Source organism: Calypte anna, chromosome 6 (assembly GCF_003957555.1).
Source record: "Calypte anna isolate BGI_N300 chromosome 6, bCalAnn1_v1.p, whole genome shotgun sequence".
NCBI lineage: Eukaryota > Metazoa > Chordata > Aves > Apodiformes > Trochilidae > Calypte > Calypte anna.
In genome coordinates, this window is record NC_044252.1 from 1755314 (window position 1) to 1777919 (window position 22606).

Sequence of the window (22606 nt, forward strand, 5' to 3'; positions counted from 1 at the left end):
TAGCATAATTTACACAGAGTAAATAAATCATCCCCCATGTAATGCCAAACATTTCAAGAATGGGAATGTGGAAGAAGAGACTGTCAAGACATAAGTACTACCACATCATCTCTCTCTGGGATCTAACATCTCAGGCTGAAAATTCAAGAGAATGGATTCTAGGCTGTGCATATTAGTGGAGGGAGAGAAGTTTAAATAATTAGCTTGGAATATCCTGAATCAGCAGAAGAAAATCAACAGGATGGCATCAGTCTGGTATCCAAAAGCACTGGCTAAACCCCAAACTAACATTAAATAAGGAAGCAAACTGTGAGATCACCTCCAAACACATGTGGGTGCCTATTAAGTGCATATTAAGGCACATATTAAGTGCACATATTAAGTTCATATTAAGGCAACCAACACTCAGCTGTGTAATGACTGTGTTCAGGTCAAATCACATCAATTAAAAGCACACAGAAAGAGTGCTTTCAAATGGCTCAAAAAGAGCCACCCACCAACTGAGCCTAAAAATATGACTTAGGAATTTCCACACACTGCTAAAGAATGAAAAAATGTTTGTTTTTAAATAGCTCCAGTTCCTGCTTTGCTAAAATACTTATTCCATGCCAGCCTCAAAAGAGAGTATTACCCATTATCTGATATCTGAGCCATCCACTGAGAAATATCTAGTGCTGAATGATCTTGCAAACAGCACTGGTAGAAATAATACCATTATTTGCAGAGAAAACAGAACGTCCACAAATAGGGAGATTAATCTACCAGTAGATAAATTGATATTATTATTACTGCTAAACAATACTTTCACTACTTTAATAACAGTAATATTTGGTAGCAAAAAGAAGTATTCACTGCTGGTAATGTAAAATCAGTATGTGTTATATCTTTGTTTCTTATAGACTACAATGAGAGTTTTGTAAGCTCAGCAGTTCTGCAAGCCCAAATATTTCTGGATGTCATTTTGCCAGTGTGTGAATCACACAGGCTGAGAAAAAAAAAAAAAGAGGAGTACCCTAGAGGGATTTTCATATGGAGTGGAATGTGTGCATCTCAATTCTGACACAGCATGTGCTATTTCAGGGAAGAAATGAGCTTGCTCAACCTTTCAGGTTACAAGAAAAGTAATGAGGGAAATTCACTGCCTTGATACAGGGGTGAAAAAAACCCAACAGCTTCCTACCTCGGGGTGGAATTCCTAACCAGGATTTCTTCCACTTTCCTCTGAAAGTCTCAGGACTGGCCACAATCTGATTGGACTTGACAGGACAGTGGTCTGATAGATATGACCACTGCTGCCTTCCTGTGGGAAGTCTGTAAGGATTTGTGCTTCTAGAAAAATATAAATAGGAAGTGCTTTCTATTTCTTATATCAAATAAAAGCATCTTTGTCTGCTTCTGGAATAGTGAGAACTCTGAACTCAGTGTGGCCGTGGGGTGCTAGCTGGGAATGAAAAGAAAAAAATAAAAAAGAACAGAACAGAAAAGGAAAACTGTCTGGAGATTTTCAGGAGGCTCTGGAGCACTCCATGCATATGGAAACGTTTGCAGCAGCATTAGCAGGAGTGCCAGATTACCTTTTCTCACTGTAAAAGCTATTTTCTGACCAGGGCAACTGCAAGAAAATAAATTCTAGGGTGTCAGCTGTCATCTGTTAAAGTTTGCAGGCTGGGGGGCAATGCTGCCTTGGCTCCCATGTATTGCCCTGCCTGAAATTCAACCTACAGACAGAGAGCAGAAGGGGAAACAGTGCAGTAGAGAGAAACAAAACCCCTGTACTTCTGAGTGGGGTGGGAGAGCCACACACCAGATATGGAGGGAAGAAGCAGGGTTCTCCATTCTGCCCAGTTAATGCCCTGGAAGGCTTCTGCAGTGTCCTTATGTTCAAATGTAACTTAAGAGTGTTTAACATGTTTTATTGCAGGCACAAAGCTGATTGTAGGCCCTGCTCACTGTTTGAAATGTAAAACAGTTTATGTCTGCATGTACTTTCAAGTTGTTCCATTTTCAGTGAAAAAACAATTGTTTTATTTTATTGGTACTTTTTTCCTTAGGACTCCATTTTTGTTTCATCTTGTCCTAGAGTTTAATCCTTCCTAAATTATTCTTTCCAAATGAATATCATAATTATCTTGTTGTCTTTTTCCTTTCCTTTCCTTTCCTTTCCTTTCCTTTCCTTTCCTTTCCTTTCCTTTCCTTTCCTTTCCTTTCCTTTCCTTTCCTTTCCTTTCCTTTCCTTTCCTTTCCTTTTTCTCCTCTCTTATTTCATCTTATCTATCCATCTATTTATTTATTTTTAATTTAAAAAATATTTATTGACAGCTTTAGATGTTTTTTTCATGGAACAACCAAGCCTGGGACACTACAGACAGGTGCTGGGCAAGATTCTTTACATTTCTCTTCTCTGACACCTCAGCCCTTGGCCTCTGGCAGCTGTTGTTCTCCTTCTCCTGTGTTTGCTGGGGAGTTCTCCCTCTGTGCACACTCCCTCTTGTTCTGCTCTCCCAAGATCCTGTCTATAGGAAGCTCCTGCAATTCCAATCCTGGACTGTGGTGACCCTGAGCAGAATTTAAGCTATGTAGATTCAGCATATTGTGCTATTTGTGGGATAGAGGAGGTTTTTGGTGAGGCTTGGGGGGTTGGTTGTTGAGGTTTTTTTTCAGCTTTATTTGCTCTCTTCCTAATATTCTCTTAGAGACACAAGCCAAGGGTTGAAACTCAGCTCCTTTTATTTTTTATTTTTTTTTAATTTTTTTGAGGAGTAATCCCAGCTGCTTGCTTGTATGGGATGGGCATAAATTTTCTTAAGCAAAGCCTCCCCTCAAACAAAAATCCAGAAACCCAAAGAGCATGTTACCTGTCATGTTCCCCCTGTGAGAAACCCCTCATACATGGCCATCTGCTTTTGAACTATTTCCTACCATAACATGTGGCAATTAACATAAATCTCATCAAATGTCTCCAGTAGACATTTAACACTCAGTCAAAGGGGTCCCCAGGCTGTTAGAGCCCTTTCTGTAACCACTTGGAAAGTGCTTGCTTTTAGGGTTTGAGCCATGCAAATCACCCACGATTCTCTTTGTACTTCAGCTATTAAACTGACACTGATCCCATCTCTTACCACTAGGGAGCTGAAAGGAGAGCCAGGCTCCAGTGCCTGACCTGTGTTATTCCCAGGGTTCTCTCAGCTCCAGGATTTGGGAAGCAGCTGTGCCAAGGTGTTACACTTTCTCTGTAGCCACCAAGTTCCACAATCAGCCCTCAGGACCACATTGCTGATGAGAGGCAGCACAGCCCAGGGCCTTCCCTGCTGGTGGTGACATTTGGAAATACACTTAGTGATGTTATTTTTAACTCTTCCTGAAAGCTATAGAAGTCTTGGTTTCCTAGAGGAGCTGAAGGAAGCTGATCTCCCAAGGGTTTTGGGCTGTGGATACATGAGCTGTATCAACGCAGATGGTGGGGGGAATTTTTTAAAATATTGTGCTTCAGTTTAAATGGATTGCCTCCCCTCCTTTGCTATTACTTGGAAACGAAAATATAAAAGCCTTGTTTCCTCTGCTGAAAGGAAGTCTGGGCTCATTGTCATTGCCCAGACAAAATAAAATCTCCTCCCTTCAGATACTCCAAGCAGTCCTGCCTGTGGAATGCTTTTCCCAAAAGAAGTTTTCTCCCTGTCTCAGCCCTTTGTTCAGGGTCTGTTTTCCTTACCTCATTTTCAGATCTAATTGTCCCTGGGTTTCTATTGCATTATGTTCTCTCTGCCCTCTCTCCCAGTCTCCAAGAGAAATGCAAACCTAATTAAAGACACATGGAATTTTTAGGCTACGTTAGTTAGGAGTAGTTAGAAATTGGGAAGAAAACAGGTTTGCATGAAGCCAAAGGAAGTTGTTTCCAGGTTTCTCTTTCGGTAGAGAGATGCCACAAGTTTACTCCCAGCTTACACGCAGGATGTGTAAGGATTTTATCTCACAAGGAGTGTTATAAACATGTAAATAAGGTGCATGAGAGTACAGAGATGGGTCTTTAATATACATATTTTTTCTTTTTTTTCTTACAGCTCATATTTTGAGTGCTAAAGCCATGTGTCCAGCAGGCAGCCTCTGCCACATGCCCAGCTGCAAGCCCACCCCATGGCCTGACCTACAGCTGTGCCTCTGGGACCACTGCATCCAGGGTTGTCCAGAGGGTCAGGACAGGATGATGCAGCAAGTGTTCTGTTTTCCCTCACATTATCACTCATTTTGAAATAGGAAGATGCTGTGTTTATACAATGTGTATCTTTGTTGTAACAGAGATGAGTCAATTCCAGCAGAAGAGAAGCTCAGGCACACAGGAAGAAGTAAGAGCAACAGCAGATAACAAGTTTTATATTGTCACCCTGAAGTTTCTCATTACCCTCACACCAACTTTAGACCTCCTTTCTGGATTTGAGGTGTTGGACAAGAATTCTTTTACAAGAACAGGCAAAAGACATGCAGAGTCAGGCCACATGTATCAGGTAGGACACTATCCCAGCTCTGAGAGTGGTCAATAGTAGGTGTCTGTGAAAGAGCACACGAGTGGGGTAAGGAAAAAAATAAAAATTCCCAAAGTCCAGCTAAAAAATCTAAAGCTGAGGATCTTCTTGAGCCAGAAGTTATGACTCTGTGTTTATTAGGCCCTGATGAGATTATCTACTGTGAGTTTTTTCAAGCAGCTTTTGAAGACTGTGGACTTTTGAACTTGGCTCCATATAAAGTTATGGAATCAATGACATCATTTTGTGATGACATAGTGAAAATACATCTCTACTGAAGTTATAAGCACTTAAGACTCAGAATCCCTTATTGTGTCATTCACAGCTACAGAGAGCACTTATTTATTTTTTAAATTCCCAACTAAAGTCAGCAGTTTTGGTATGTAATGTGAGGGAGAGTCTTCACAGCTTTGCAAACTGATTCTTGGACTCCATGATCCTGTACAGGAACAGAAGGTGGAAAGTGGAACCAAAGCAAGCATTAGAGTTTAAAGCCTTTTGAGTGGTAAGATACTTCCCTCAAACAGCAGCCAAAATAATGTCATCTAACAGAATAAAATATAGAATTTCTGCAATTAGACAGGATGACTTTATCAAAGTTGCAACATTTCCTATTTGGGACAGCTCTGCAAGCTGCTGGTGTCATTTAGCAGCACTCCTACTCCATCTTCCACTGGTGATGTGTTAGCTGAATCACTATGACTCAACCTTAACATTACAATCCTAATTTGAGAGGTTTGTGACTTGAAATTGAGGAGTCCTTCCCATTACAACTTGCAGATGGCATCTTTATTGTGGTGGCAGCACAGGAGGAAATGCATGAAGGCACAGGAGAAATTAGTTAGAACCTGCATCTTAATTGGGTCTCCTGGGACAAACATCACCCTATCTCCTCAGCAGCCATTCTAGCCTGAGCTGTTTTTCCAGAAAACTCAGCTCTTTCACAATAAGTAAAGGAAAGTAGCCTACAAATTATTTTCTGTCATAAAAATCCACCTGCCCACGAAGCCTTTTCTAATGGCATTTCAATTCATGAAACATTGGCTTTCTTTTCCTGGTTTCTACAAGCCAGATTCACTACCAAAAGGCTCTAAATTGTGTCTTTAATGTATATGAAAGGCTCTTGTTAAGCCTTTGAATCAGGATGTGTAGAACGTGGGGTGTAAACATTGGTGAATTTACTTCTGCTCTGGGAGTCTGTTCTAGCAGAATTTCAACCAGACCTGGTAGCCTGACCCACTAATCATCTCTCAGATATTCCTCTTAGGAGTTTTTCTTACAAATCGTCAAACCCCAAATATTGTCAGAGTATGGATGCATATTTGGGTTAAACAGAGTGGCAAAAAAATAGCTGCACTTCTGTTGTTCAGGCCCTAGACAGCTAACACCCAACAATGCTTCATTTTGCTGTGTTTCATTCCTTTGCTCTCACTAAAGCACTCCAGCAGTTACCTTTCTGAACAAACTCCAAGCAGCTCCTGACTGTTTTGTCCCTTGCTGCACTGAGGATGTTTTCCCAGGCTGCTTCTCCTCTCCCATATTTGGAAGTTGGCCTGCAGGATGGAGATCCCTTGTGGGTTTCTGTTTAAATTCCAGAGTCAGAGTTGCACATTCCCATTGCCCTCAGCTGATGTAAACCCAATACAGGATGAGTGAAAAATGTGGGCCCAGGCCCAGCTCCACAGTTTGGTGAGGGAAACTCTTCATGAAGGCAGAAAGTTTGTCTGGGGAGAAAATGAGGGTGACACTGCTGAGGCTCCTGACCCTCCTCTGGCAGCACTTTGCATCCACTTTATCACTCTGTGCCACATTTAATTGTCAATGCTGACACAGTATGCAAGAGGAGGGGATGACACACACAGAAAACATCATTGCCTGGCATCCCAAGGGCATTTTTCTGTCCACAAAGCCCAAAACCGAAATGGTAATTTCATATCACTCCTGATGTTTCAGGGTATCTGCAGCAAACTCAGATTTTTGGACCCTGAATCATAGAATCATAGAATAGGCTGGGTTGGAAGGGACCTCAGAGATCATCGAGTCCAACCCTTGAATTTTTTGGACCCTAAAAATTTGGACCTTAAATTTTTGCTTTTCATCTTCCATCAGCATCCAAGAACCCCAAAATCTGCTAGTTTCAAAAAATGGTAAAAATTTTTACTAATCAAGTGTTATTTTTTTTGTCAGTGGAACAGAGACATGAGCTCCTATTGAACGTGGTGCCTCAAATAGGAATGATTTTTAAATATTTTAACAGAACTAACAGATTACAGCCAAGCTCTTTCAGAATTGTGTTTATAAACCTCTCATCCCTGCCTCTGAATGCTCATAAAGGTAAAACCACATCTGCAATGAGGCAAAAATCCAGTCCACTAATACTTGATCCCTACAGGAAAGCAAAGCAAACCCCAAGGATCTTCTGTATGTGCAAGAGATCCATGATTTAATTTTTAATAGCTAGGAATCTAGCTAGAGAGAGACCAAGAGATGATCATGTTTTCACTACCACTTTAAAAGATTCTAAAACAAATCTACTGGATTTCACGTGTCATGAGGGTCTTTTAAAACCCAGAAGTGTTGTATGGATCTCTGTAACTCTGGATTCTTCCCTTTGCAACAGGATAAATCTCTCCCTACAGTCCTAATGACCTGTAGACCTCTGAGTGGCACAGTGCTGAAGAGACACTGTCCTTTCTGTGGCACTACTGCCTTGGCACCAGGGACAGAGAACAAAATGTGTACATTCACAGAGCAATCTTACAGGGAGTTCTACTGAATTTCCTGCAAGTAAAAGGTCCATTTATGGGAAAACAGCTGTAGGTTCAGGATCTCAGGGCAGGAAGAAGGAAGTATTTTTGTATTAAGTTAATTTTCTTTCCTTACTGTAATCATTTGAAGCTCCTCTGAGGTCTGGGACACCAGAAGAATTTTAGACAAGATGAATTAATGAAGATAGCACAGATGAGAACCTCAAAAGCATGTCAGTGTCATTTGTTCTGAGGAGCTGTATCTCCACAGTATGTGGAAGGATCTCATATGTACATACAGAACTCTGGTGCTAACTAGCAATTTCTTTTTTAAGTAATTGACTAATTTGGCTACTCTGTATTTGCTGAAGGCAGTAAACTCCTGTATCTACTAATACAAGACTACAAATCCTTAGAGTGCATGCTAAATAAGATAATTATTTGTCCCATAAATGGCACACATCTATGAAAGAGTTAAAAATCTTCACAATTATGTAGTAAAAAAACCCAATTACATACACACATAGCCTAAAAGAGGTCATTATTACTAAATATAGTATTATTTAATTTTAGCCAGTGGCTTTTCCAGAAGTCTTGGCAAAGGCTTTGACTTTGATAGGAATTGGAATGTACACAAAATTGCAGAAACCTCTGAGTCTGTTCACTTTGGAGTAGGGATACAAATAATTTATGAGGCTCCAAGCCAGCAAAACACTTAAAATTTCAGAGTAATCTTACACTTACTGATACACATGTGCATTAATACTTTGGAAAATCAAATCCAATATGAGGAACTACTAGGAAAGGAACATACAAGCCCTGATACATATAAGCCCCTAGTATTACAGGGAGGGTGGGGAAAGGCCTGCAGAGCTGAAAGAGGCCCTGATAAACTTATAGCCAAAAAAATGCAAGTGTTGTGTAGGTCATCTTAGAGGCTGGGATTCTTAAAATCCTTAAAAATGAATTGAACATAATTAAATACAAAAATAATCAGTATCAAGTATCAAGATGGACACTTACAAGGCAAACAAATAGATTTTTAAGAGATGTCTTTTTTTTATAGATCTCTTTTTTAGAGAACAAACTGCAGGCATCTCAGATATCTGTCTCTTACAGTGTAAAGTAAAACAAGGAGGGTTAAACTATCACCAGGAGAGATGTAAACCAACTTTTCCCTCTTTTTTTTATGCACAAAGAGCACACAAAAAGTTAGCTACTCCAGCTCAGCAGGTAGATGCAGCAGCCATGCAAACAGTCACAAGAGTCAAATAGCTTTTTGTTTGCATTTACTGTGAATAGACTGTGTCATCTTACCTACACATACACTATCAAACATTCTTCATGTATATATGATAAGATGTCCTTACCTGGAATTTTTCAGAAGTAGAAAAATCCATTTTTTTGAACCTCATTTGTAGTTAGCAATTTCTAAGAATAAGCATTCATATGTACACACACACATATACTTTTAATATACTCATCTTTCTTTTCCACGTTTTATGTTCTTGATATGTTATATCTAATATGTTATAATATGTTATATAATATGTTATATCTAATATGTTATCTTAATTATGTTCTTCAAATAAATGTTTTTACATTATTTGAATTATACTGTCCCAACTGGGATTCTCCACAATAAACTACTTAAGAATGTGATGTAGTTAAGAAAATATTTTGGGTTCAGAGCAGTAACTTCACTCTGTTGGCACAGTAACTACAGAAGCGAAAAATAAAGTATATTTGCAGTCATGTTTCCCAGCAGGTGTAGAACTTCTGGCATGAAACCCCTTGAAGGAGACACTGAAGTGGTGGCAGCATTCTCTGCAGCTCTAAGCCTCAGCATGTTTTACCAACACAACACAACACAACACAGCAACAGAAGTGCACCCACACACAAAGCAGTGTGATGTGATGAAACACAGTTCACATGCAGGAGCTGAGTGACCAATTGTCATTTAAATTTCCCAGTCCTAACAGGCTGCTCCCATCTAGCTCATAGGGAGGCTGAGTCAGTGCAGAACAATCCTGATGTGTTGGCCTCCTAGAACACAGCCACCCAAAGCCCAGAACTAAACAGAATCTAACCTGGTCTCATGGCAGAAGTCATGCAGGTTATTGCTTAGTGCTACCCAGACACATCCACTTAGATGAAGTATTAACACTAGCAAAACATCTTATAATTACAGACAACTGCAAGTTCATGAAACTCTCTAAAAATAGTTCTCTCTTCCACTTGCAGCTGCAGCCCCATGTATCCTGACCACAGGAAACAGAATTCTCCAAAAGATACCATGGAAGAGGCTGCACTGTAGCTGCATTTTTTTGTAAGCATGCAGTGTTCTCCCTTTTTCTACCACAGCCTGTTGGCTCTGTATTCATATATTTCAATTACTTCAGTAGAAGCAGAGAGAGTATTTCTTTGCATCATTAACAGAGTTCATTATGTATGAAAAAAAGGAGACTTTATTGTCTGATCATCCGGGACAGAGAGACATGATGGCCCTAAAGTCAGTGGAAAAATCTGTAAGCAAAAGAGTCTGCTGACATGAAGATCTTTGCAGAATTAGACTCACCTGTGTTCTTATGAAAGAGTAAAAGATGTGGGGAGAGTGGCTTAAAAGCTAATCCTTTCATTCTAACCACCTTAACTTATTTAGATGCTAGTCACCACTGTAGAGCTAATAATAGATACTGCTTCTCAACAAGACTAAAATTTTGAGTGTGTGGAAAGAAGGTTCAGCATCTCTCTCTCTCTTTTTTTTTTTTCCTCATGGGGAATCCATTGTTGCACGTGTAGTCCCATGTTGGAAGAGGACAAAAGAATTCACACATGTCCACCTGGGACTCAATAAATGGAAAATACTGTGATCAAATCTATTGTTACTTTCTAACCATCTCTTAGGACATGGAGAGTTAATGTAGTGTATAAGCTCACAAAGCAATCTCACAGTAGCAGCACAATTAATGTATAATTATGGACTGAACAATGTAATGGGCAAAAGAAACATATTTAAAAAAAAAAAAGAAGTACCTGCTGCAAAGCTGTTATTCATATGACATCAAAGCGACAGATCTGAATACTGCAAAAGAAAAAGAAACATTGTAAAGGTGACACTTGAAAGGAAAAAAAAAAAAAAGAAAAAGCAGTGCTACATTACTGTACTCCTAATACCAACACATCCCCCTATAAAAACACACATTTTGGCCCTGTAAATGGGCAAAGTTTCAGAATGCTAAGAAAATGTCTTTATATTCTGAATTTCATTTTGCCTGCAGTAACTATTAGAGCTAAGACAGCCTTTTATAATGATCAGATAACATTTTTTTTTCCTTTAAAACATATGCAGGCACATGTATATCACAACCAGAGTTCAGCATACAAGACCCCAGACTTAAAGCAATTATTTTTAATCAGACAACTTAGCAACTCCCACAAATGACTAAATATGTGGTTTATTAGGTTTGCATACTTCCACAAAACAGAATTTAGCAGATTATTAGTTTGTAACATGGACTAATTGTTGTTTGTAACTCCCAGCTGCTGCACATTACTACCCAGAAGGATTTTTATGTGTGTTCATTATTACTGATCCATGGTTTAGAGAGGCACTGCTGGGAAAGCACAGAAATGATAAGAACAATGCCATACAGCCAAAAGCTAACAACATAAAGTACACTTACAGTGCACAGTTTAAATGATTTAATACACTCATTACTGCTGAGAAGCTGGTATTTTGCCTATGTTCTGAATGCCAATAATTGTACTTTGATTATCTGTTACCAAGCCTGCAGGTAGCCCTCTTCCCAAACAAAGCAGGATGGTACAACATGGAGATCAGTTGTCTGACTTCTGCCAGTGCAGATTCAATAAATACATGTGTACATACTCACAGGAAAGGGAACAATCATTAGAAAAAAATTGGAAATTCAGAGCTAAAGGTTTTGCTAAGATTTCTAACCCTGACACAATCTGTTTGGTTTTGTGTTTGTTTGTTTGTTTGTTTTTTTCTCTGTAGGCCTACAACTTGTGACTATGCCTGTAGCTCCAGCAGTGCCAGGGTAGAAGTAGTTGTGAAGATAGATCCTTGGACACACCAGGAGCCTCTCTCTCTCTCTCTCTCTGTGTCCCCGAGCTTGCTGGTATTCCCAGCTGTGTTCCAATGCTGCCAGACAGCACGCAGCTCACTCTGAAACAGGAATGGAAGCCAGCCTGGCAGGAACATTGATTTATAGCTTAAAATAGCAGCACCAGAACAAAGAGAAAAACACCTTAAAGCTAGTAACTGTTTCCCAAATCTAATTTTGTCCTGATGTTATCGAGGAAAAGGAAGAAGTAAAGGCCACAATCCTGTCACTCCTTACTCACACACCTGATTTTGTTACCGTGGGGATTCCTGGTGCCACCAGAGACACCTCAGAGGCAGCGCCGGAGGGCGGGAAACGGAGTCCTCCACATAGACCTGTTTTATTAAGTTTTATTAGGTTTTATTAAGGCTGGCAATGGTATCTGGAGGCCTCAGGACTGCGCTGTAAGGAGAGCAAGGAGAGATGGGACACTTCATTAGCACCGAGGGACAGGGGGAATATTTGTTCCTCTCTCCACAGTTCCTTCCCCTCCAAACCAGACCGCTCACCTCAGCGCACTTCAAGGAGCTCGTGGCGCCATTATCACCAGAGACGATACGAGTAAAAAAGAAAACAACCCCAAAACCCTAAAATGGTCTTTACCCTCACTGTATTCCCTCTGCCCTGCCAATGATCCCAGGGGGGCTGCCAGTGGTCTCAGCAGGGTGGCCGGCAGGGACACCTCAGGTGAGGACACCTCAGGTGAGGACACACCTCGGGCAGAGACACCTCGGGCAGGGACACCTCAGGCGGAGACACCTCTGCTCACCTCAGGTTTGGACACCTCAGGCAGGGACTCCTCTGCTCACCTCAGGTGGGGACATCTCAGGTGGGGACACCTCTGCTCCCCTCAGGTGGGGACGCCTCAGATGAGGACATCTCGGGTGGGGAAACCTCGGGCGGAGACACCTCTGCTCACTTCAGGTTCGGACACCTCAGGCAGGGAGATCTCAGGTGGGGACATCTCAGGCGGGGACTTCTCTGCTCCCCTCAGGTGAGGACACCTCTGCTCACCTCAGGTTTGGACACCTCAGGCAGGGACATGTCTGCTCCCCTCAGGTGGGGACACCTCAGGTGGGGACGCCTCTGGTGGGGACACCTCAGGAGGAGATGCCTCTGCTCACCTCAGGCAGGGACATCCCAGGTGGGGACACCTCAGGCGGGGGACACCTCAGGCGGGGACTCCTCTGCTCCCCTCAGGTGAGGACACCTCTCCCAATCTCAAGCAGGGACACCTCATGCGGGGACGCCTCTGATCCCCTCAGACAGGGTTACCTCAGGCGGGGACTCCTTTGCCCGCCTCAGGCTGTGCGCGGGCGGGAAGCCGCCCCCGCTGCCGCTTTCCCCTCAGAAGGTGCGGAAGCGGTTGGGACCGCGCCCGGGGCGGGCCGGGTTGTGTCGGCCGCAGATCTCCCGGTTTGTGAGGAGAGGGAATGGGGAGCGAGCCGCCGCAGAGGGGACACGGGTAGCGGCGTGAGTAGCGGCTGCTCAGCTTCACAGGCACCCCACCCGGCGAGCGCTCTGGAAGGGGCAGCCCAAGGGACCGAACTCCGTCCGCCAGCGGGGTGTGGGAAGGGCGGGACGCAGGGATCCCGCCGCCGCCGCCACCCCCTTCGTCCCCCGGCCTCTATCCCGGCATCCCGGCTGTAATCGTCTCCTTATATGGACAACAGAATGTCTAACGTCACCTCCAGGCTGGGAAACCAGCGGCCGCGCAACCCAGCTCGGAAAGGAGCGGGGAAGGGGGAGGCTCTGGAATGTTGATGGACGCGGCTTTGCGCCATTGGGAGCGGCGGGGGAGGTTGGGCCATTGGGTGGGAGCGGGCGGAGGGGCGGGAAGCTGAGGCAGAGGTAGGGCTGAGGCGGTTGAAAAGCCGCCGCCTGGCTGAGGAGCGGTGCCAGAGCGGGGTGGGCGCTGCCAGGGGGAGGTACAGCGGGCAGCGAGTTCGAGTCCCGCCTCCGCGAACCTCGACCGGGAGCCGCTTCTCCCTCCGGGCTTCGTCAGGGACGAAGGGAAGGGCGGGTGGTTGTTTGCTTCCCGCTCCCGTTTGGTTTTTCCTCCTGAACGCCGAGGCCGCGGCTTTCTCTGTGGGGCGCCAGCCCGCAGGCGACAGAGTTTGCCAGGAGTTTGTGCGGACTTCGGGCCCCGGCCCCCCCCGCCCCGCCGTCGCCATGCCCGTGTTCCACACGCGTACCATCGAAAGCATCCTGGAGCCGGTGGCCCAGCAGATCTCCCACTTGGTCATCATGCACGAAGAGGGGGAAGTGGACGGCAAGGCCATCCCGGACCTCACTGCCCCCGTGACGGCCGTGCAGGCCGCTGTCAGCAACCTGGTGCGGGTGAGTAGCGACGGCCGCCTCCGGGCTTCCGCTCACGGCACCAACTTCGGCCGCCGCGGCCAACTTCGGGCTCCCGCCTCGGTCTGCCGCCCACAGGTGCTGCGGGCTTCCCCCTGGGTGGCGAGGCCGGGAAGGGGTTAAGTTTCCAGGCTTTCTGGACCTCTGCGGCTCCTGTCTGGAAGCTGCCTGCGGTTGTTCCCGCCCCGGCCGGCGAGGGAGCTCGGGGGGAGCCGCGATGCGGAGCCCTGAGGTGTCCGGCACGGACCGAGCTTCAACATCTTCACTGGTACAAGTTTCCCACCTGAGGAGCAGCATCGCGGTGAAGAGCTGCGGTTATTGTTGGCTTTACAGCCCTCTCGGTGGGCAAGTGCACCCTGAGACACAGGCGGCTCTGATAAGGAAGGCTCTGTGGCTGTTTGGTTGGTTATTGGGTTTTTTTTGTCTGTCTCGGAAACTCCTTGTTTTAAGTGTACCCGCTATAAAAGGCAAAATTCTTATTGGTGTGATCCTCTCCTAAAAAAAGCCTCAAACTTCCCAGGCATTCGATTTGGAATCTCATATTGGTCAGGGCTGGCAGTTCTTTATCAGTGCAGGAGCTGGGGAGGGACAGACCCAGGCAAAGTTTGCACTTGTAGTTTGTTTGGTTTGTTACAGAGATTCGAGTGCGTGCTACTGTTTTCTTGGGGTAAACTTAAAAGTGACCGAAAATCGGCTTGAATCTCCCGACTTGTTTAAAACAGCTGTACACAGCACATCTTTTTTTTAAGATCCGAGTGTCTGCAATGTGAACGTTTCAGTTTTGGAAGTCCAAATGACTCATACATTCGAAATGTTTTACTTCCATCGGTACTTTTATAACCATCTGCACTGAAAGAACATTAAACTGTTGCAAGGCAGAAATGTCTTGCTTTGATATAGAAAGCACTGTTACGTTCTATACTCCTATTTTAAGAATTACCTGGTAATGCTTACATTGTACTTATGTTAATTTACAGATGCTTCGAGTTAATTTTTGAACATCAGGTCTTGTTTATTTTGAATCCTGCAGAATTAAGTAGTTAGTGGCAACTGATACCCATTGCCAGTAAACTTTGCCTTAAAATGCAGTGGCTACCTAGGGTTAAGATACTCTGTCACTGTAAAGTGATACATTAATGCACTGTAATCATGAGGCTTGTGGGTTTAAGAAGCTGTCAAGATGACTAATGCATGTGATGCATTTTTCAGAATTTGGCCTGTAATACTTGCTAGTGCTACAATAACTTCCCACTTGAAGGGTTGGTTTTTTTTTTTTTTTTTTTTTTAGTTCACTGCAGTGTAACTACAACTCCCTGGTCCCCATGACTGCAGGAATTATACAGGATGCACTGTCTGGAACACTTGTGCTTCTTGTTGGACTTCAGCTGAAACTCTCTTATTTTCATGAAGAGCACCAGGCTGGATTAGTGAACTGGTGTGATAGGTATAGTGACTGTGGTGTCAAGCCTGTGGGTATGAAATTCTTTTCCTTGAAAGGAAGACATTAGAATAAGGCCTTGCCTCTCTGAGCTTAGCCTGTATCACTGGGTTGTGTGACTAGTTTCCTTCCACATCCCTTCCTTTCAAAAAGAAACCTAATCTGATAAAGTAGTATTTATGAGAGAAATGCAGAAACATAATTGGTTTCTTTCTGCAGCTTGCTAGTGCCAGCTCTTCTTTCATTTTGGACTCTTTTGGAATCTTCTACTTTTCCTTTCTTGCCTGCTAGCTAGATAAAAGGAAAGGCTTCAATTATTTTCCTGTGTTAAGTTCACAAAGAGCTAATAGAAGTGGTGTCATCTGAGGTAGTACTTGCAAGAAAGATGCCATGATCTGGTAGAATACAGCTTTGACTACCTTATCAAGAATACAGAATTATAGTTCTGTTTCCTATCTAACTTGTCACACGTAGCAGCACCATTCTTTGGCTCCCCAGCCTACAGCAAGGACTCTACAGTATGGGACATGGAATATTTAATTCATGTAAGGATTGCAGCTGGAAGTAACTGCTGACAAGTGTTTGAAGTGCTGAGACCCCTTCTTGGGGAAGGCCTATGAGAAGCACTGGGTGGGGAAATGGGCAAGGAAATCAGGAGATGGTTATGAAAAGTTGTTTTGGTTTTGTTGGCACTGATGAGATGGAATGAACACAATACTCCAAGAATAGAGGTTGATAGATATGAGAGACTTGTATTAACACTATTAAATGACCTAAAAGGGAGTCTTTCTCCTACATAACTTGACTACAGACCTCTGAGAACTTCTTCACTTTGCCATTCAGTGTGCATTTCTCTTATCTGTCAGCAAGGGATGTGCTGTGTCTTAATGCTTGCTTGAAGCCATCATAATTTTTGTGGGGTTTTGTTGTGCTTTGTTTTGTTCTGTTTTTCAATGTAAGGTTTACTGACCCAAGAAGAACTGCTGTAGGGATGCATCCTTGTCAGAACCTAATTGTAAAGTAATCCTAGGTAAGAGTCCAGCTCTTGGCTGAAGTTACTAAAAAAAAAATCATCTGTAGAAGTTAGTCTCTTTCCCCTAGTATATACCAAACCTTGGTATTCTGCACTTCTGTACTAGTTCCCAACACTGGATGGTTCATTTCTGCTCTAGCTGGAACATCCCATTAGGGCACAGCTTTTGCTGAACAAGACTCAAATTGGTTTGAAGTAACTTGCTGACATTTCTGAACTGTGAGGTAAGGTACATGTTACCCATGCACAAAAAAATGCACGTAGAGGTAGGTGGCAGAGCTTTTTGTGCAAAAATAACCTTTGCTAGAGCCAAGAATTTGAGGGAGAGGCTTCAAATTATTATCACAAGATTACTAATGTACTAGATCAGTCCTTTTTTGTAACTGAAGATCTTAATGTTTTTATTGGCTGATATTTGGAGCAGATGTGTGCCTAGCAGGAGGGCTGGGGTTTGGTTTGGTGTTGTTTTTTGGTTGGTTGGTTGGTTTGTTTTCTTTTTTTGCTAAAGATATAACAGTAAGACAGCAGAATTGGTTGTGTGGAAAAAAAAAGTCAAGCTCTATAGGCAGGAAATAATTTGGAGCTTGCTAACTATGCTATTAGTTTAGTGGGCAGCAAAGAGAAATTCTGAATTCTAACTGGTCAGACTTCACTGGGAAGAAATGAGGCATCCAGTGGCTTTCTAATTCTTGAAATAAGACATCTGTCAGTCTTCTAGTCTCTTGTTAAAAAGAGGGATTTTTATCAAAGATAACTGATGATGCAGAAAATTTAAGCCTATCACACACATTATATAAATTCACTTCATGGAGGAGAAAAATCTCTACTTTCCTGTAGTGAATTTACAAGCATTTGTGTTCAGAGTAATGCTATATCACTGCCAAGCAGAAAAATCATATGCTTACTCTGATGTTTTAAGATTGATTCACTTACTGCCTTGTATGGATTCTGTAAGTAACTTGTCACATACAGATGTGTGTATCCCCATCTGCAGTTTATTGTATTAAAGTATCTTCAACTTGAAAGAAGTGGGTTGTTAAAGCAACTCATCTGAAATCTACAGAACTCAAAAAAACTTGGTGACAAGTGAATAAGCTAAAAGAGCCCTGGTGATTCTGTAGTTCTTGTCCATGTGTAGTAGAGACTTGAGATTAGTGTTAGGAGAGACAGTGCTTAAAATAAAAACTTTTTTTTTTTTTTAATAGAACATTATACTTGAGGGTACCTGCAGTTTCTTTAGGGGTAATTGACCATGTTGTGGGAACTGTGGCCATATGCTCTGAGAAAGCAGAGAAACCCATTAGGGTGTGTCCAGGGGAGGAGCAGGGTGAAGGGTGATGAATGATGAATCAGGCAGAAAGCAACTTTGTGAAAACAAGGAACACATTATAAACTTTACTCCTTTATCTGTTAGGAATTATCTATAAGTAAGTGATAAATCAGCTTCTGATTTGAATGGAATCATCTTTTTGTTCTCTAATTATGGTAGGAGACTTAATTTATACCAGTCTCTCCCATCAGCTTTTAAAAGCAATCTTTTGTTCTCTGATCCTTTAAATAAGCCCAGAGGTTCTGGATGCCTCCATTTGTGATAACACACAGCTTGCTTTTGGGGCATAAAAATTGAGATTATTGTGAAATGGATAACCTAAAAGTGTCAGATGGACTAAAAAAATTCCATATGCCAACAATATGGAGCATACTTCTCCTGCTCAGGAAAACTTAACATATGCTTCATGCTACAGAAGTGAATTAAACCAAGGAGGGAGGAGTTTTTAAATATGGATCAAGGACCAGTGTTTAGTGATTCCATCTTGTTCCCTACTTGTCACTTAGCTTTGTGCTTTGAAACAAGAAAGAGTTTAATGAAACAAACTCAAAACATGGCTTGGGATGGTCTGCACTCAGAAATGTGTTGCTCCAGAACAGAAGCAGGGTAGCTTACATGTGTCTTCCCATGATAGCTGAAATTTGGATTGATGAAGCAAATCCTTGAGAGGATAAGGGCAGAGGGAACCCTGCAGTGGTGTTAAAAATGTGTTAGCAAACATGTGGTCTTGGTGCTAGTTAGTTACTGGAAATGATGTTGGAGATCATTAGCCTGTTGCAAATGCTAGGGTATGTTTCTTGTTCCAAGTCAACTAGATTTCTTGAACCACAGCCAAATTGGATTTTTTTTTGCCAATAACTCTTCCCAAGTAGAGAACAAGCCAGTCCTATTCAGTCCTTACATTGAGGACTGCTTAATTTTGGCAGTGGTTACACATGGAGCTAAGAGTAGCTTTTTATCCCTGCTTTTATGGTGTACAGCTTGTGTGTGGTGTTCCTAAGCTCTTCTTTCAGATTGTGGTGTTTTACTACTTCTTACAGGCTTTGTATTTGTGGGGGTTTTTTATGACTGCTCTCTTTTTGTCTTCTGATTTTCCAAGTTTTCATCAAATAGTTTGGTCTGTGATGTGAGAAGCAGGTGCTTCAAAATGAGAAGCTTATTAAAGGCTGAACCAGTCAAGCCCACTCTGGTCTTTCAGCCATTTTCTGGGTATCAGCTCTTGAGTTGCAGAAGACTCTGAAGACTCCTCATATCAAGCAGGGATGTTATTAAAAGCTGTCATCTGGAACTTCAGTCATTCCAACTGAGTTATTTCCTCTGCTGCCTTCAAACCTTTTCCTGGGGTTGAAAGAGGCTGCCTATTGCAGCTGGTTTTTGAGGGAAGAAGCATTAATGAAACTTTTTTTTCTTATGCAGGCTTTGCTTTTTGCCTGCACAAATAATTCCTCAGAAGGTGCAGGCAACCAGCCTGATAGTCAATATTTATGAGAGAAAGATAATTTGTGAGTTCCACAAGTTTTTGGGTGGCTTTGGTTCCTTGGGACCACAACTGTGGTTATGTCTTGAACAAGTGAACTCCTAGTTTGAGTAAAATATCTGTCTGTGCATAGATAACAAATTATTAATCTATTTATCTATTATTATATATTTATATTATTATATTATTATATAGCAGTACATAATTGAATGAAACTATGAGTACTAAGGTGTAGCTGGATGCAAGCTGGCATGTTTGACCCTCTTGTTTAAACTCTGGAAACCTTGTTGTTTGCTAACATATACCCATGTACTTACAGAAACTTGAAGTGTGTTTTGCACTGAATTTTCCTCTGGAGCTTTACCTGGATAAAAATGCTGCTTCAAGCATCCAGCTGGAAGTTGCTGGGAGGGTTACTTTGTGTTTGCTTTTAAGATCCTATTACTTTTGTAACTTTGCTCAAAAATAAGCTAAAAAAGATTTTATTCCCCCCCCCCCATTTCAGCACCTTCAGCAAATTCTTCAAAAGCTGACTTGGTTACAGACAGGTCACAGAAACAAAGCTTGAAAGAAAATTCATAAGTGTAAAACTTCTTGCATGACTGCATAGCTGAGGTTTTAGGTGAGAGAACAAGTTAGCAAACTGGTGTTTGGACTGCACTAAAAATCACTTTCAGAAGTGTAGTTGTGGTTGCAGCTTTCCCAGCATAATAATTGTGCTGAGTAACCGAGGTAAACAAATGGAGTTTGTCTCCAACTCCGAAGTAGTCCTGAAAAGGTCACTTTTTATTTAGCTTGCCCTGATACAATGACAAAACCTCAGGATTGTGATGGCCAAACCACTGACTTGACTGTAGCAATTGAAGATGTGCTGCTTTGTCATGTGCCACTTACAAAAAGTTCCCTTTTTCTCCAAAAAAAATCAAGTGGTGGATTTGGGATTTGAAAAGCAGTTTGTTACTTGACCACGTGGTAAGCTTTTTATTAAATATTAATTTAACAGCTGGGTAAGTCTTCATCTGAGACCTGATGGCATGAATGCTGAATTCCTTGCAAAACCTCTGTAAGTGGTGAGAGGCACTGAAGGCCAAATCAAGCTGGAAAATAATCAGTATCAAGTTTCTGACACAATAAAGTTTTTAATGGTGCTGTAAATGGGCACTACCCCTTGGAAAACAGCCACCAATTCTAGTCCTTATTCTGTTTAATCTAAGTAGATATATTGTTGTAGCTAATTAAAACATCACATTTAAAAGGTGAGTGATGATTTACAGCATGAACTTGCTGTATGCTTGAATTAAGTGTTAGTCAAGTAAAATGAGACTCTTATGAAAGACAAATTGATATGCTACAGAAATGTGGATAATCACTGTAAAATACCATGTTAATTCAGATCTTGCTGAAGAAACATTTACTGTGGTAGGGCTCATGCCAGAAGATGAATGCTGTTTCTGTTGCCTCAACCATGTGTTAGTAAGCACAGGCAGATATTTTTAATACAACATTAAAAATAACTAAAAAACATTTATCTATAAAGCCTCTTTGTATGAGGGTGTTTCCCTAGGGGGAAACACTAGGAATAAACAAAGCCAATGAGGGACAGAATTCCATCTGGTTCTTGTATTTGCAGGTTGACTTGAGAGATGCTACCTTAATTTATTTGTTTAGGTATTCCTCCTCTGCTTGAGTACACAGCACTAAACCCATTTGGGTTTTGTAACCTCTCAGGATAATGAAAACAGATATTTTGTTGACAAAGCTGCAGGTGAATCAGCCAGCACTGGTGACAGGCATGTGAGAGCACCTTCAGTAACTTGGAATAGTGTCATAGGGAGAATCTCATAAATGCTTAGAAGTGGCTTTGGCAAAAAAATGACTTTTAGAACGTTCTTAAAAGCAGTGTCATATAAATGGCAGGGAGAGGAGTGTTCTTCCATTTATATACTGATATAAAAGGTATATTTACCATTGCCCCTGTCACGTGCTAAAAGTAAGACTTTATTCTGGTTTGTTATGTCTTAAAATCAGTGATGATTACCCCTACTTCAAACTGCTTTTTCTTCCTCATGCTTATAAATATTGTCTTCCTGCTGGAACCTGTTGCTGTCTCGATCTTGGAAAAAAAGAATAATTGTTACTCTGGAGCCACGGATGCTTTAAGAGGGAATTTATAAAGGAAGCAGTGCTGACCTTTCTGTGGAAGAGGGAAAATCAGTGAACAGTCTGAAGTCAGTGTAACCAATAGAAGGTCCTGAAATTCAGTGCCTCGTAGCCAACCTGCATGTTGAGTTGTATGTTAAAGTATCTCAAGAGGTCAGAGCTTTTTTGTTATTAGAAAGTGGAGTTCAAATGTCTTAAAGTAGTTTTACCTTGGAAATACTGGTTTAGAAGAAACTGTATTCTTCTGTTGATAAAAGGAATAATTTCCAAACTGCAATAGTTGTGTAAAAAGTCCCACATAATTTGGATGTGCTTTTGTTTCCTGTAGTTAGCTGAAGCATCCAAGCTTCAACTCTGGACTCTTCACCAGTGAGTAGACATTAGCAGCATGACTCAGTCATATCACTTTCTGGTTTCCTTCTGGTTCTTGTTGCCTGGTTGTGCTTTTCACTTGGAGAGCAGGATTTCCTTAGCCTCCAGCCAGCTGAATTTGTCTTAATCCCCAGTGTGGACAGGTAGGTCAGTTTGCCCCAACCAGGGACCAGATGGCTGGAGGGATTGAGTTGAGTTGACTTCCTGCCAGATGACTTGGAAACTGCACTGTGCTATGCCTGGAATGCAGACTGCAGGGTCATGGTGAGAAACCCAGGAGCCAGTGTGCAGCTTCCAGATGAACTGCAAGGAGAAGCTGTCAGGCTCTGATTCAGCAGGCTCTTCAGGCTCATGCCTGGCTTGAAGGAAAAGTGGTTTTCTTGGTGGTATATGTGAGCTGTTGATTTGGTGTCAACTAGAGGCAGGAGGAGAATTCATCTGCCTGGCTCTTTTTGGACATACTTTTCAGTTTCTAATTGCATTGACCTATTCCCCTACAGACAAGTAGGAAAACTTAAAACTTCTTCAATCAGTGTTAAACTTGCTAATTGCAAGTGAAATATCAATCACACTTTTTAATTCAAAGCAAGAGAGGAGTGGAATGATGGGGAAATTGGAAATTCACTTTGTTAATTGCTTCCAAGAGAGTCTTTGAAAGAAAAACAGACAAGTTTTGTGTTTGTAAAGAGTAGTTGTACCTTATTACATCTCCCAGGAAGGAGTAGGCATAAATCTAGTGTAACTTTGGCTTGCTTCTAGCTCTGCTTGATGGATTTGTTCATAGTCTTAAAATCTAGGCCAGTTTTGCTTTCTCAGAATGTGGGGTGGGGGGAAAAGGCTGGCAGCTCTGGTTTCAGATGGATTCTAGGCATTGATATGTGAAGTAGAAGCTACTGTCATTGAAGAGTCACAGCAAATACTAAATATTTGTGTGTGTTATTATCTCCTTCTCACTGGACAGCTGTGTTTTGCTACCTCCAGCAGGCTAAGATGAAAGGGAGAGGGACCCTGTGGGGTGCTCATGTCTTGTCTTTCCTGCAGCA

At 42.2% G+C, this 22606-nt stretch overlaps 1 protein-coding gene and 1 long non-coding RNA gene across 5 annotated transcripts in view; one reads left to right on the forward strand and one right to left on the reverse strand.

Moving 5' to 3' along the window:
- LOC115598550 overlaps positions 1-12892 on the reverse strand; it is a 37156-nt gene extending 24264 nt beyond the window's left edge. The window contains exons 1-4 of one of the 2 annotated variants that reach the window (XR_003987724.1): positions 12520-12892; positions 11641-11797; positions 10302-10350; positions 4854-4956 (exon numbers count right to left, since the gene is read on the reverse strand). This is a non-coding gene — a long non-coding RNA (uncharacterized LOC115598550). Of the gene's footprint in view, positions 1-4853; positions 4957-10301; positions 10351-11640; positions 11798-12519 lie in introns of those variants that run through there. The other variant, XR_003987723.1, reaches the window with a different exon arrangement.
- A 356-nt stretch (positions 12893-13248) lies between these two features.
- The window catches only part of VCL (vinculin), a 44621-nt gene continuing 35263 nt past the window's right edge, over positions 13249-22606 (forward strand). The window contains exon 1 of one of the 3 annotated variants that reach the window (XM_030452811.1): positions 13249-13735. In XM_030452811.1, coding sequence (XP_030308671.1) covers positions 13568-13735 — 168 coding nt within the window. In that variant the 5' untranslated portion in view covers positions 13249-13567. The remainder of the gene's footprint in view (positions 13736-22606) is intronic. The other 2 variants (XM_030452812.1, XM_030452810.1) reach the window with 2 other exon arrangements.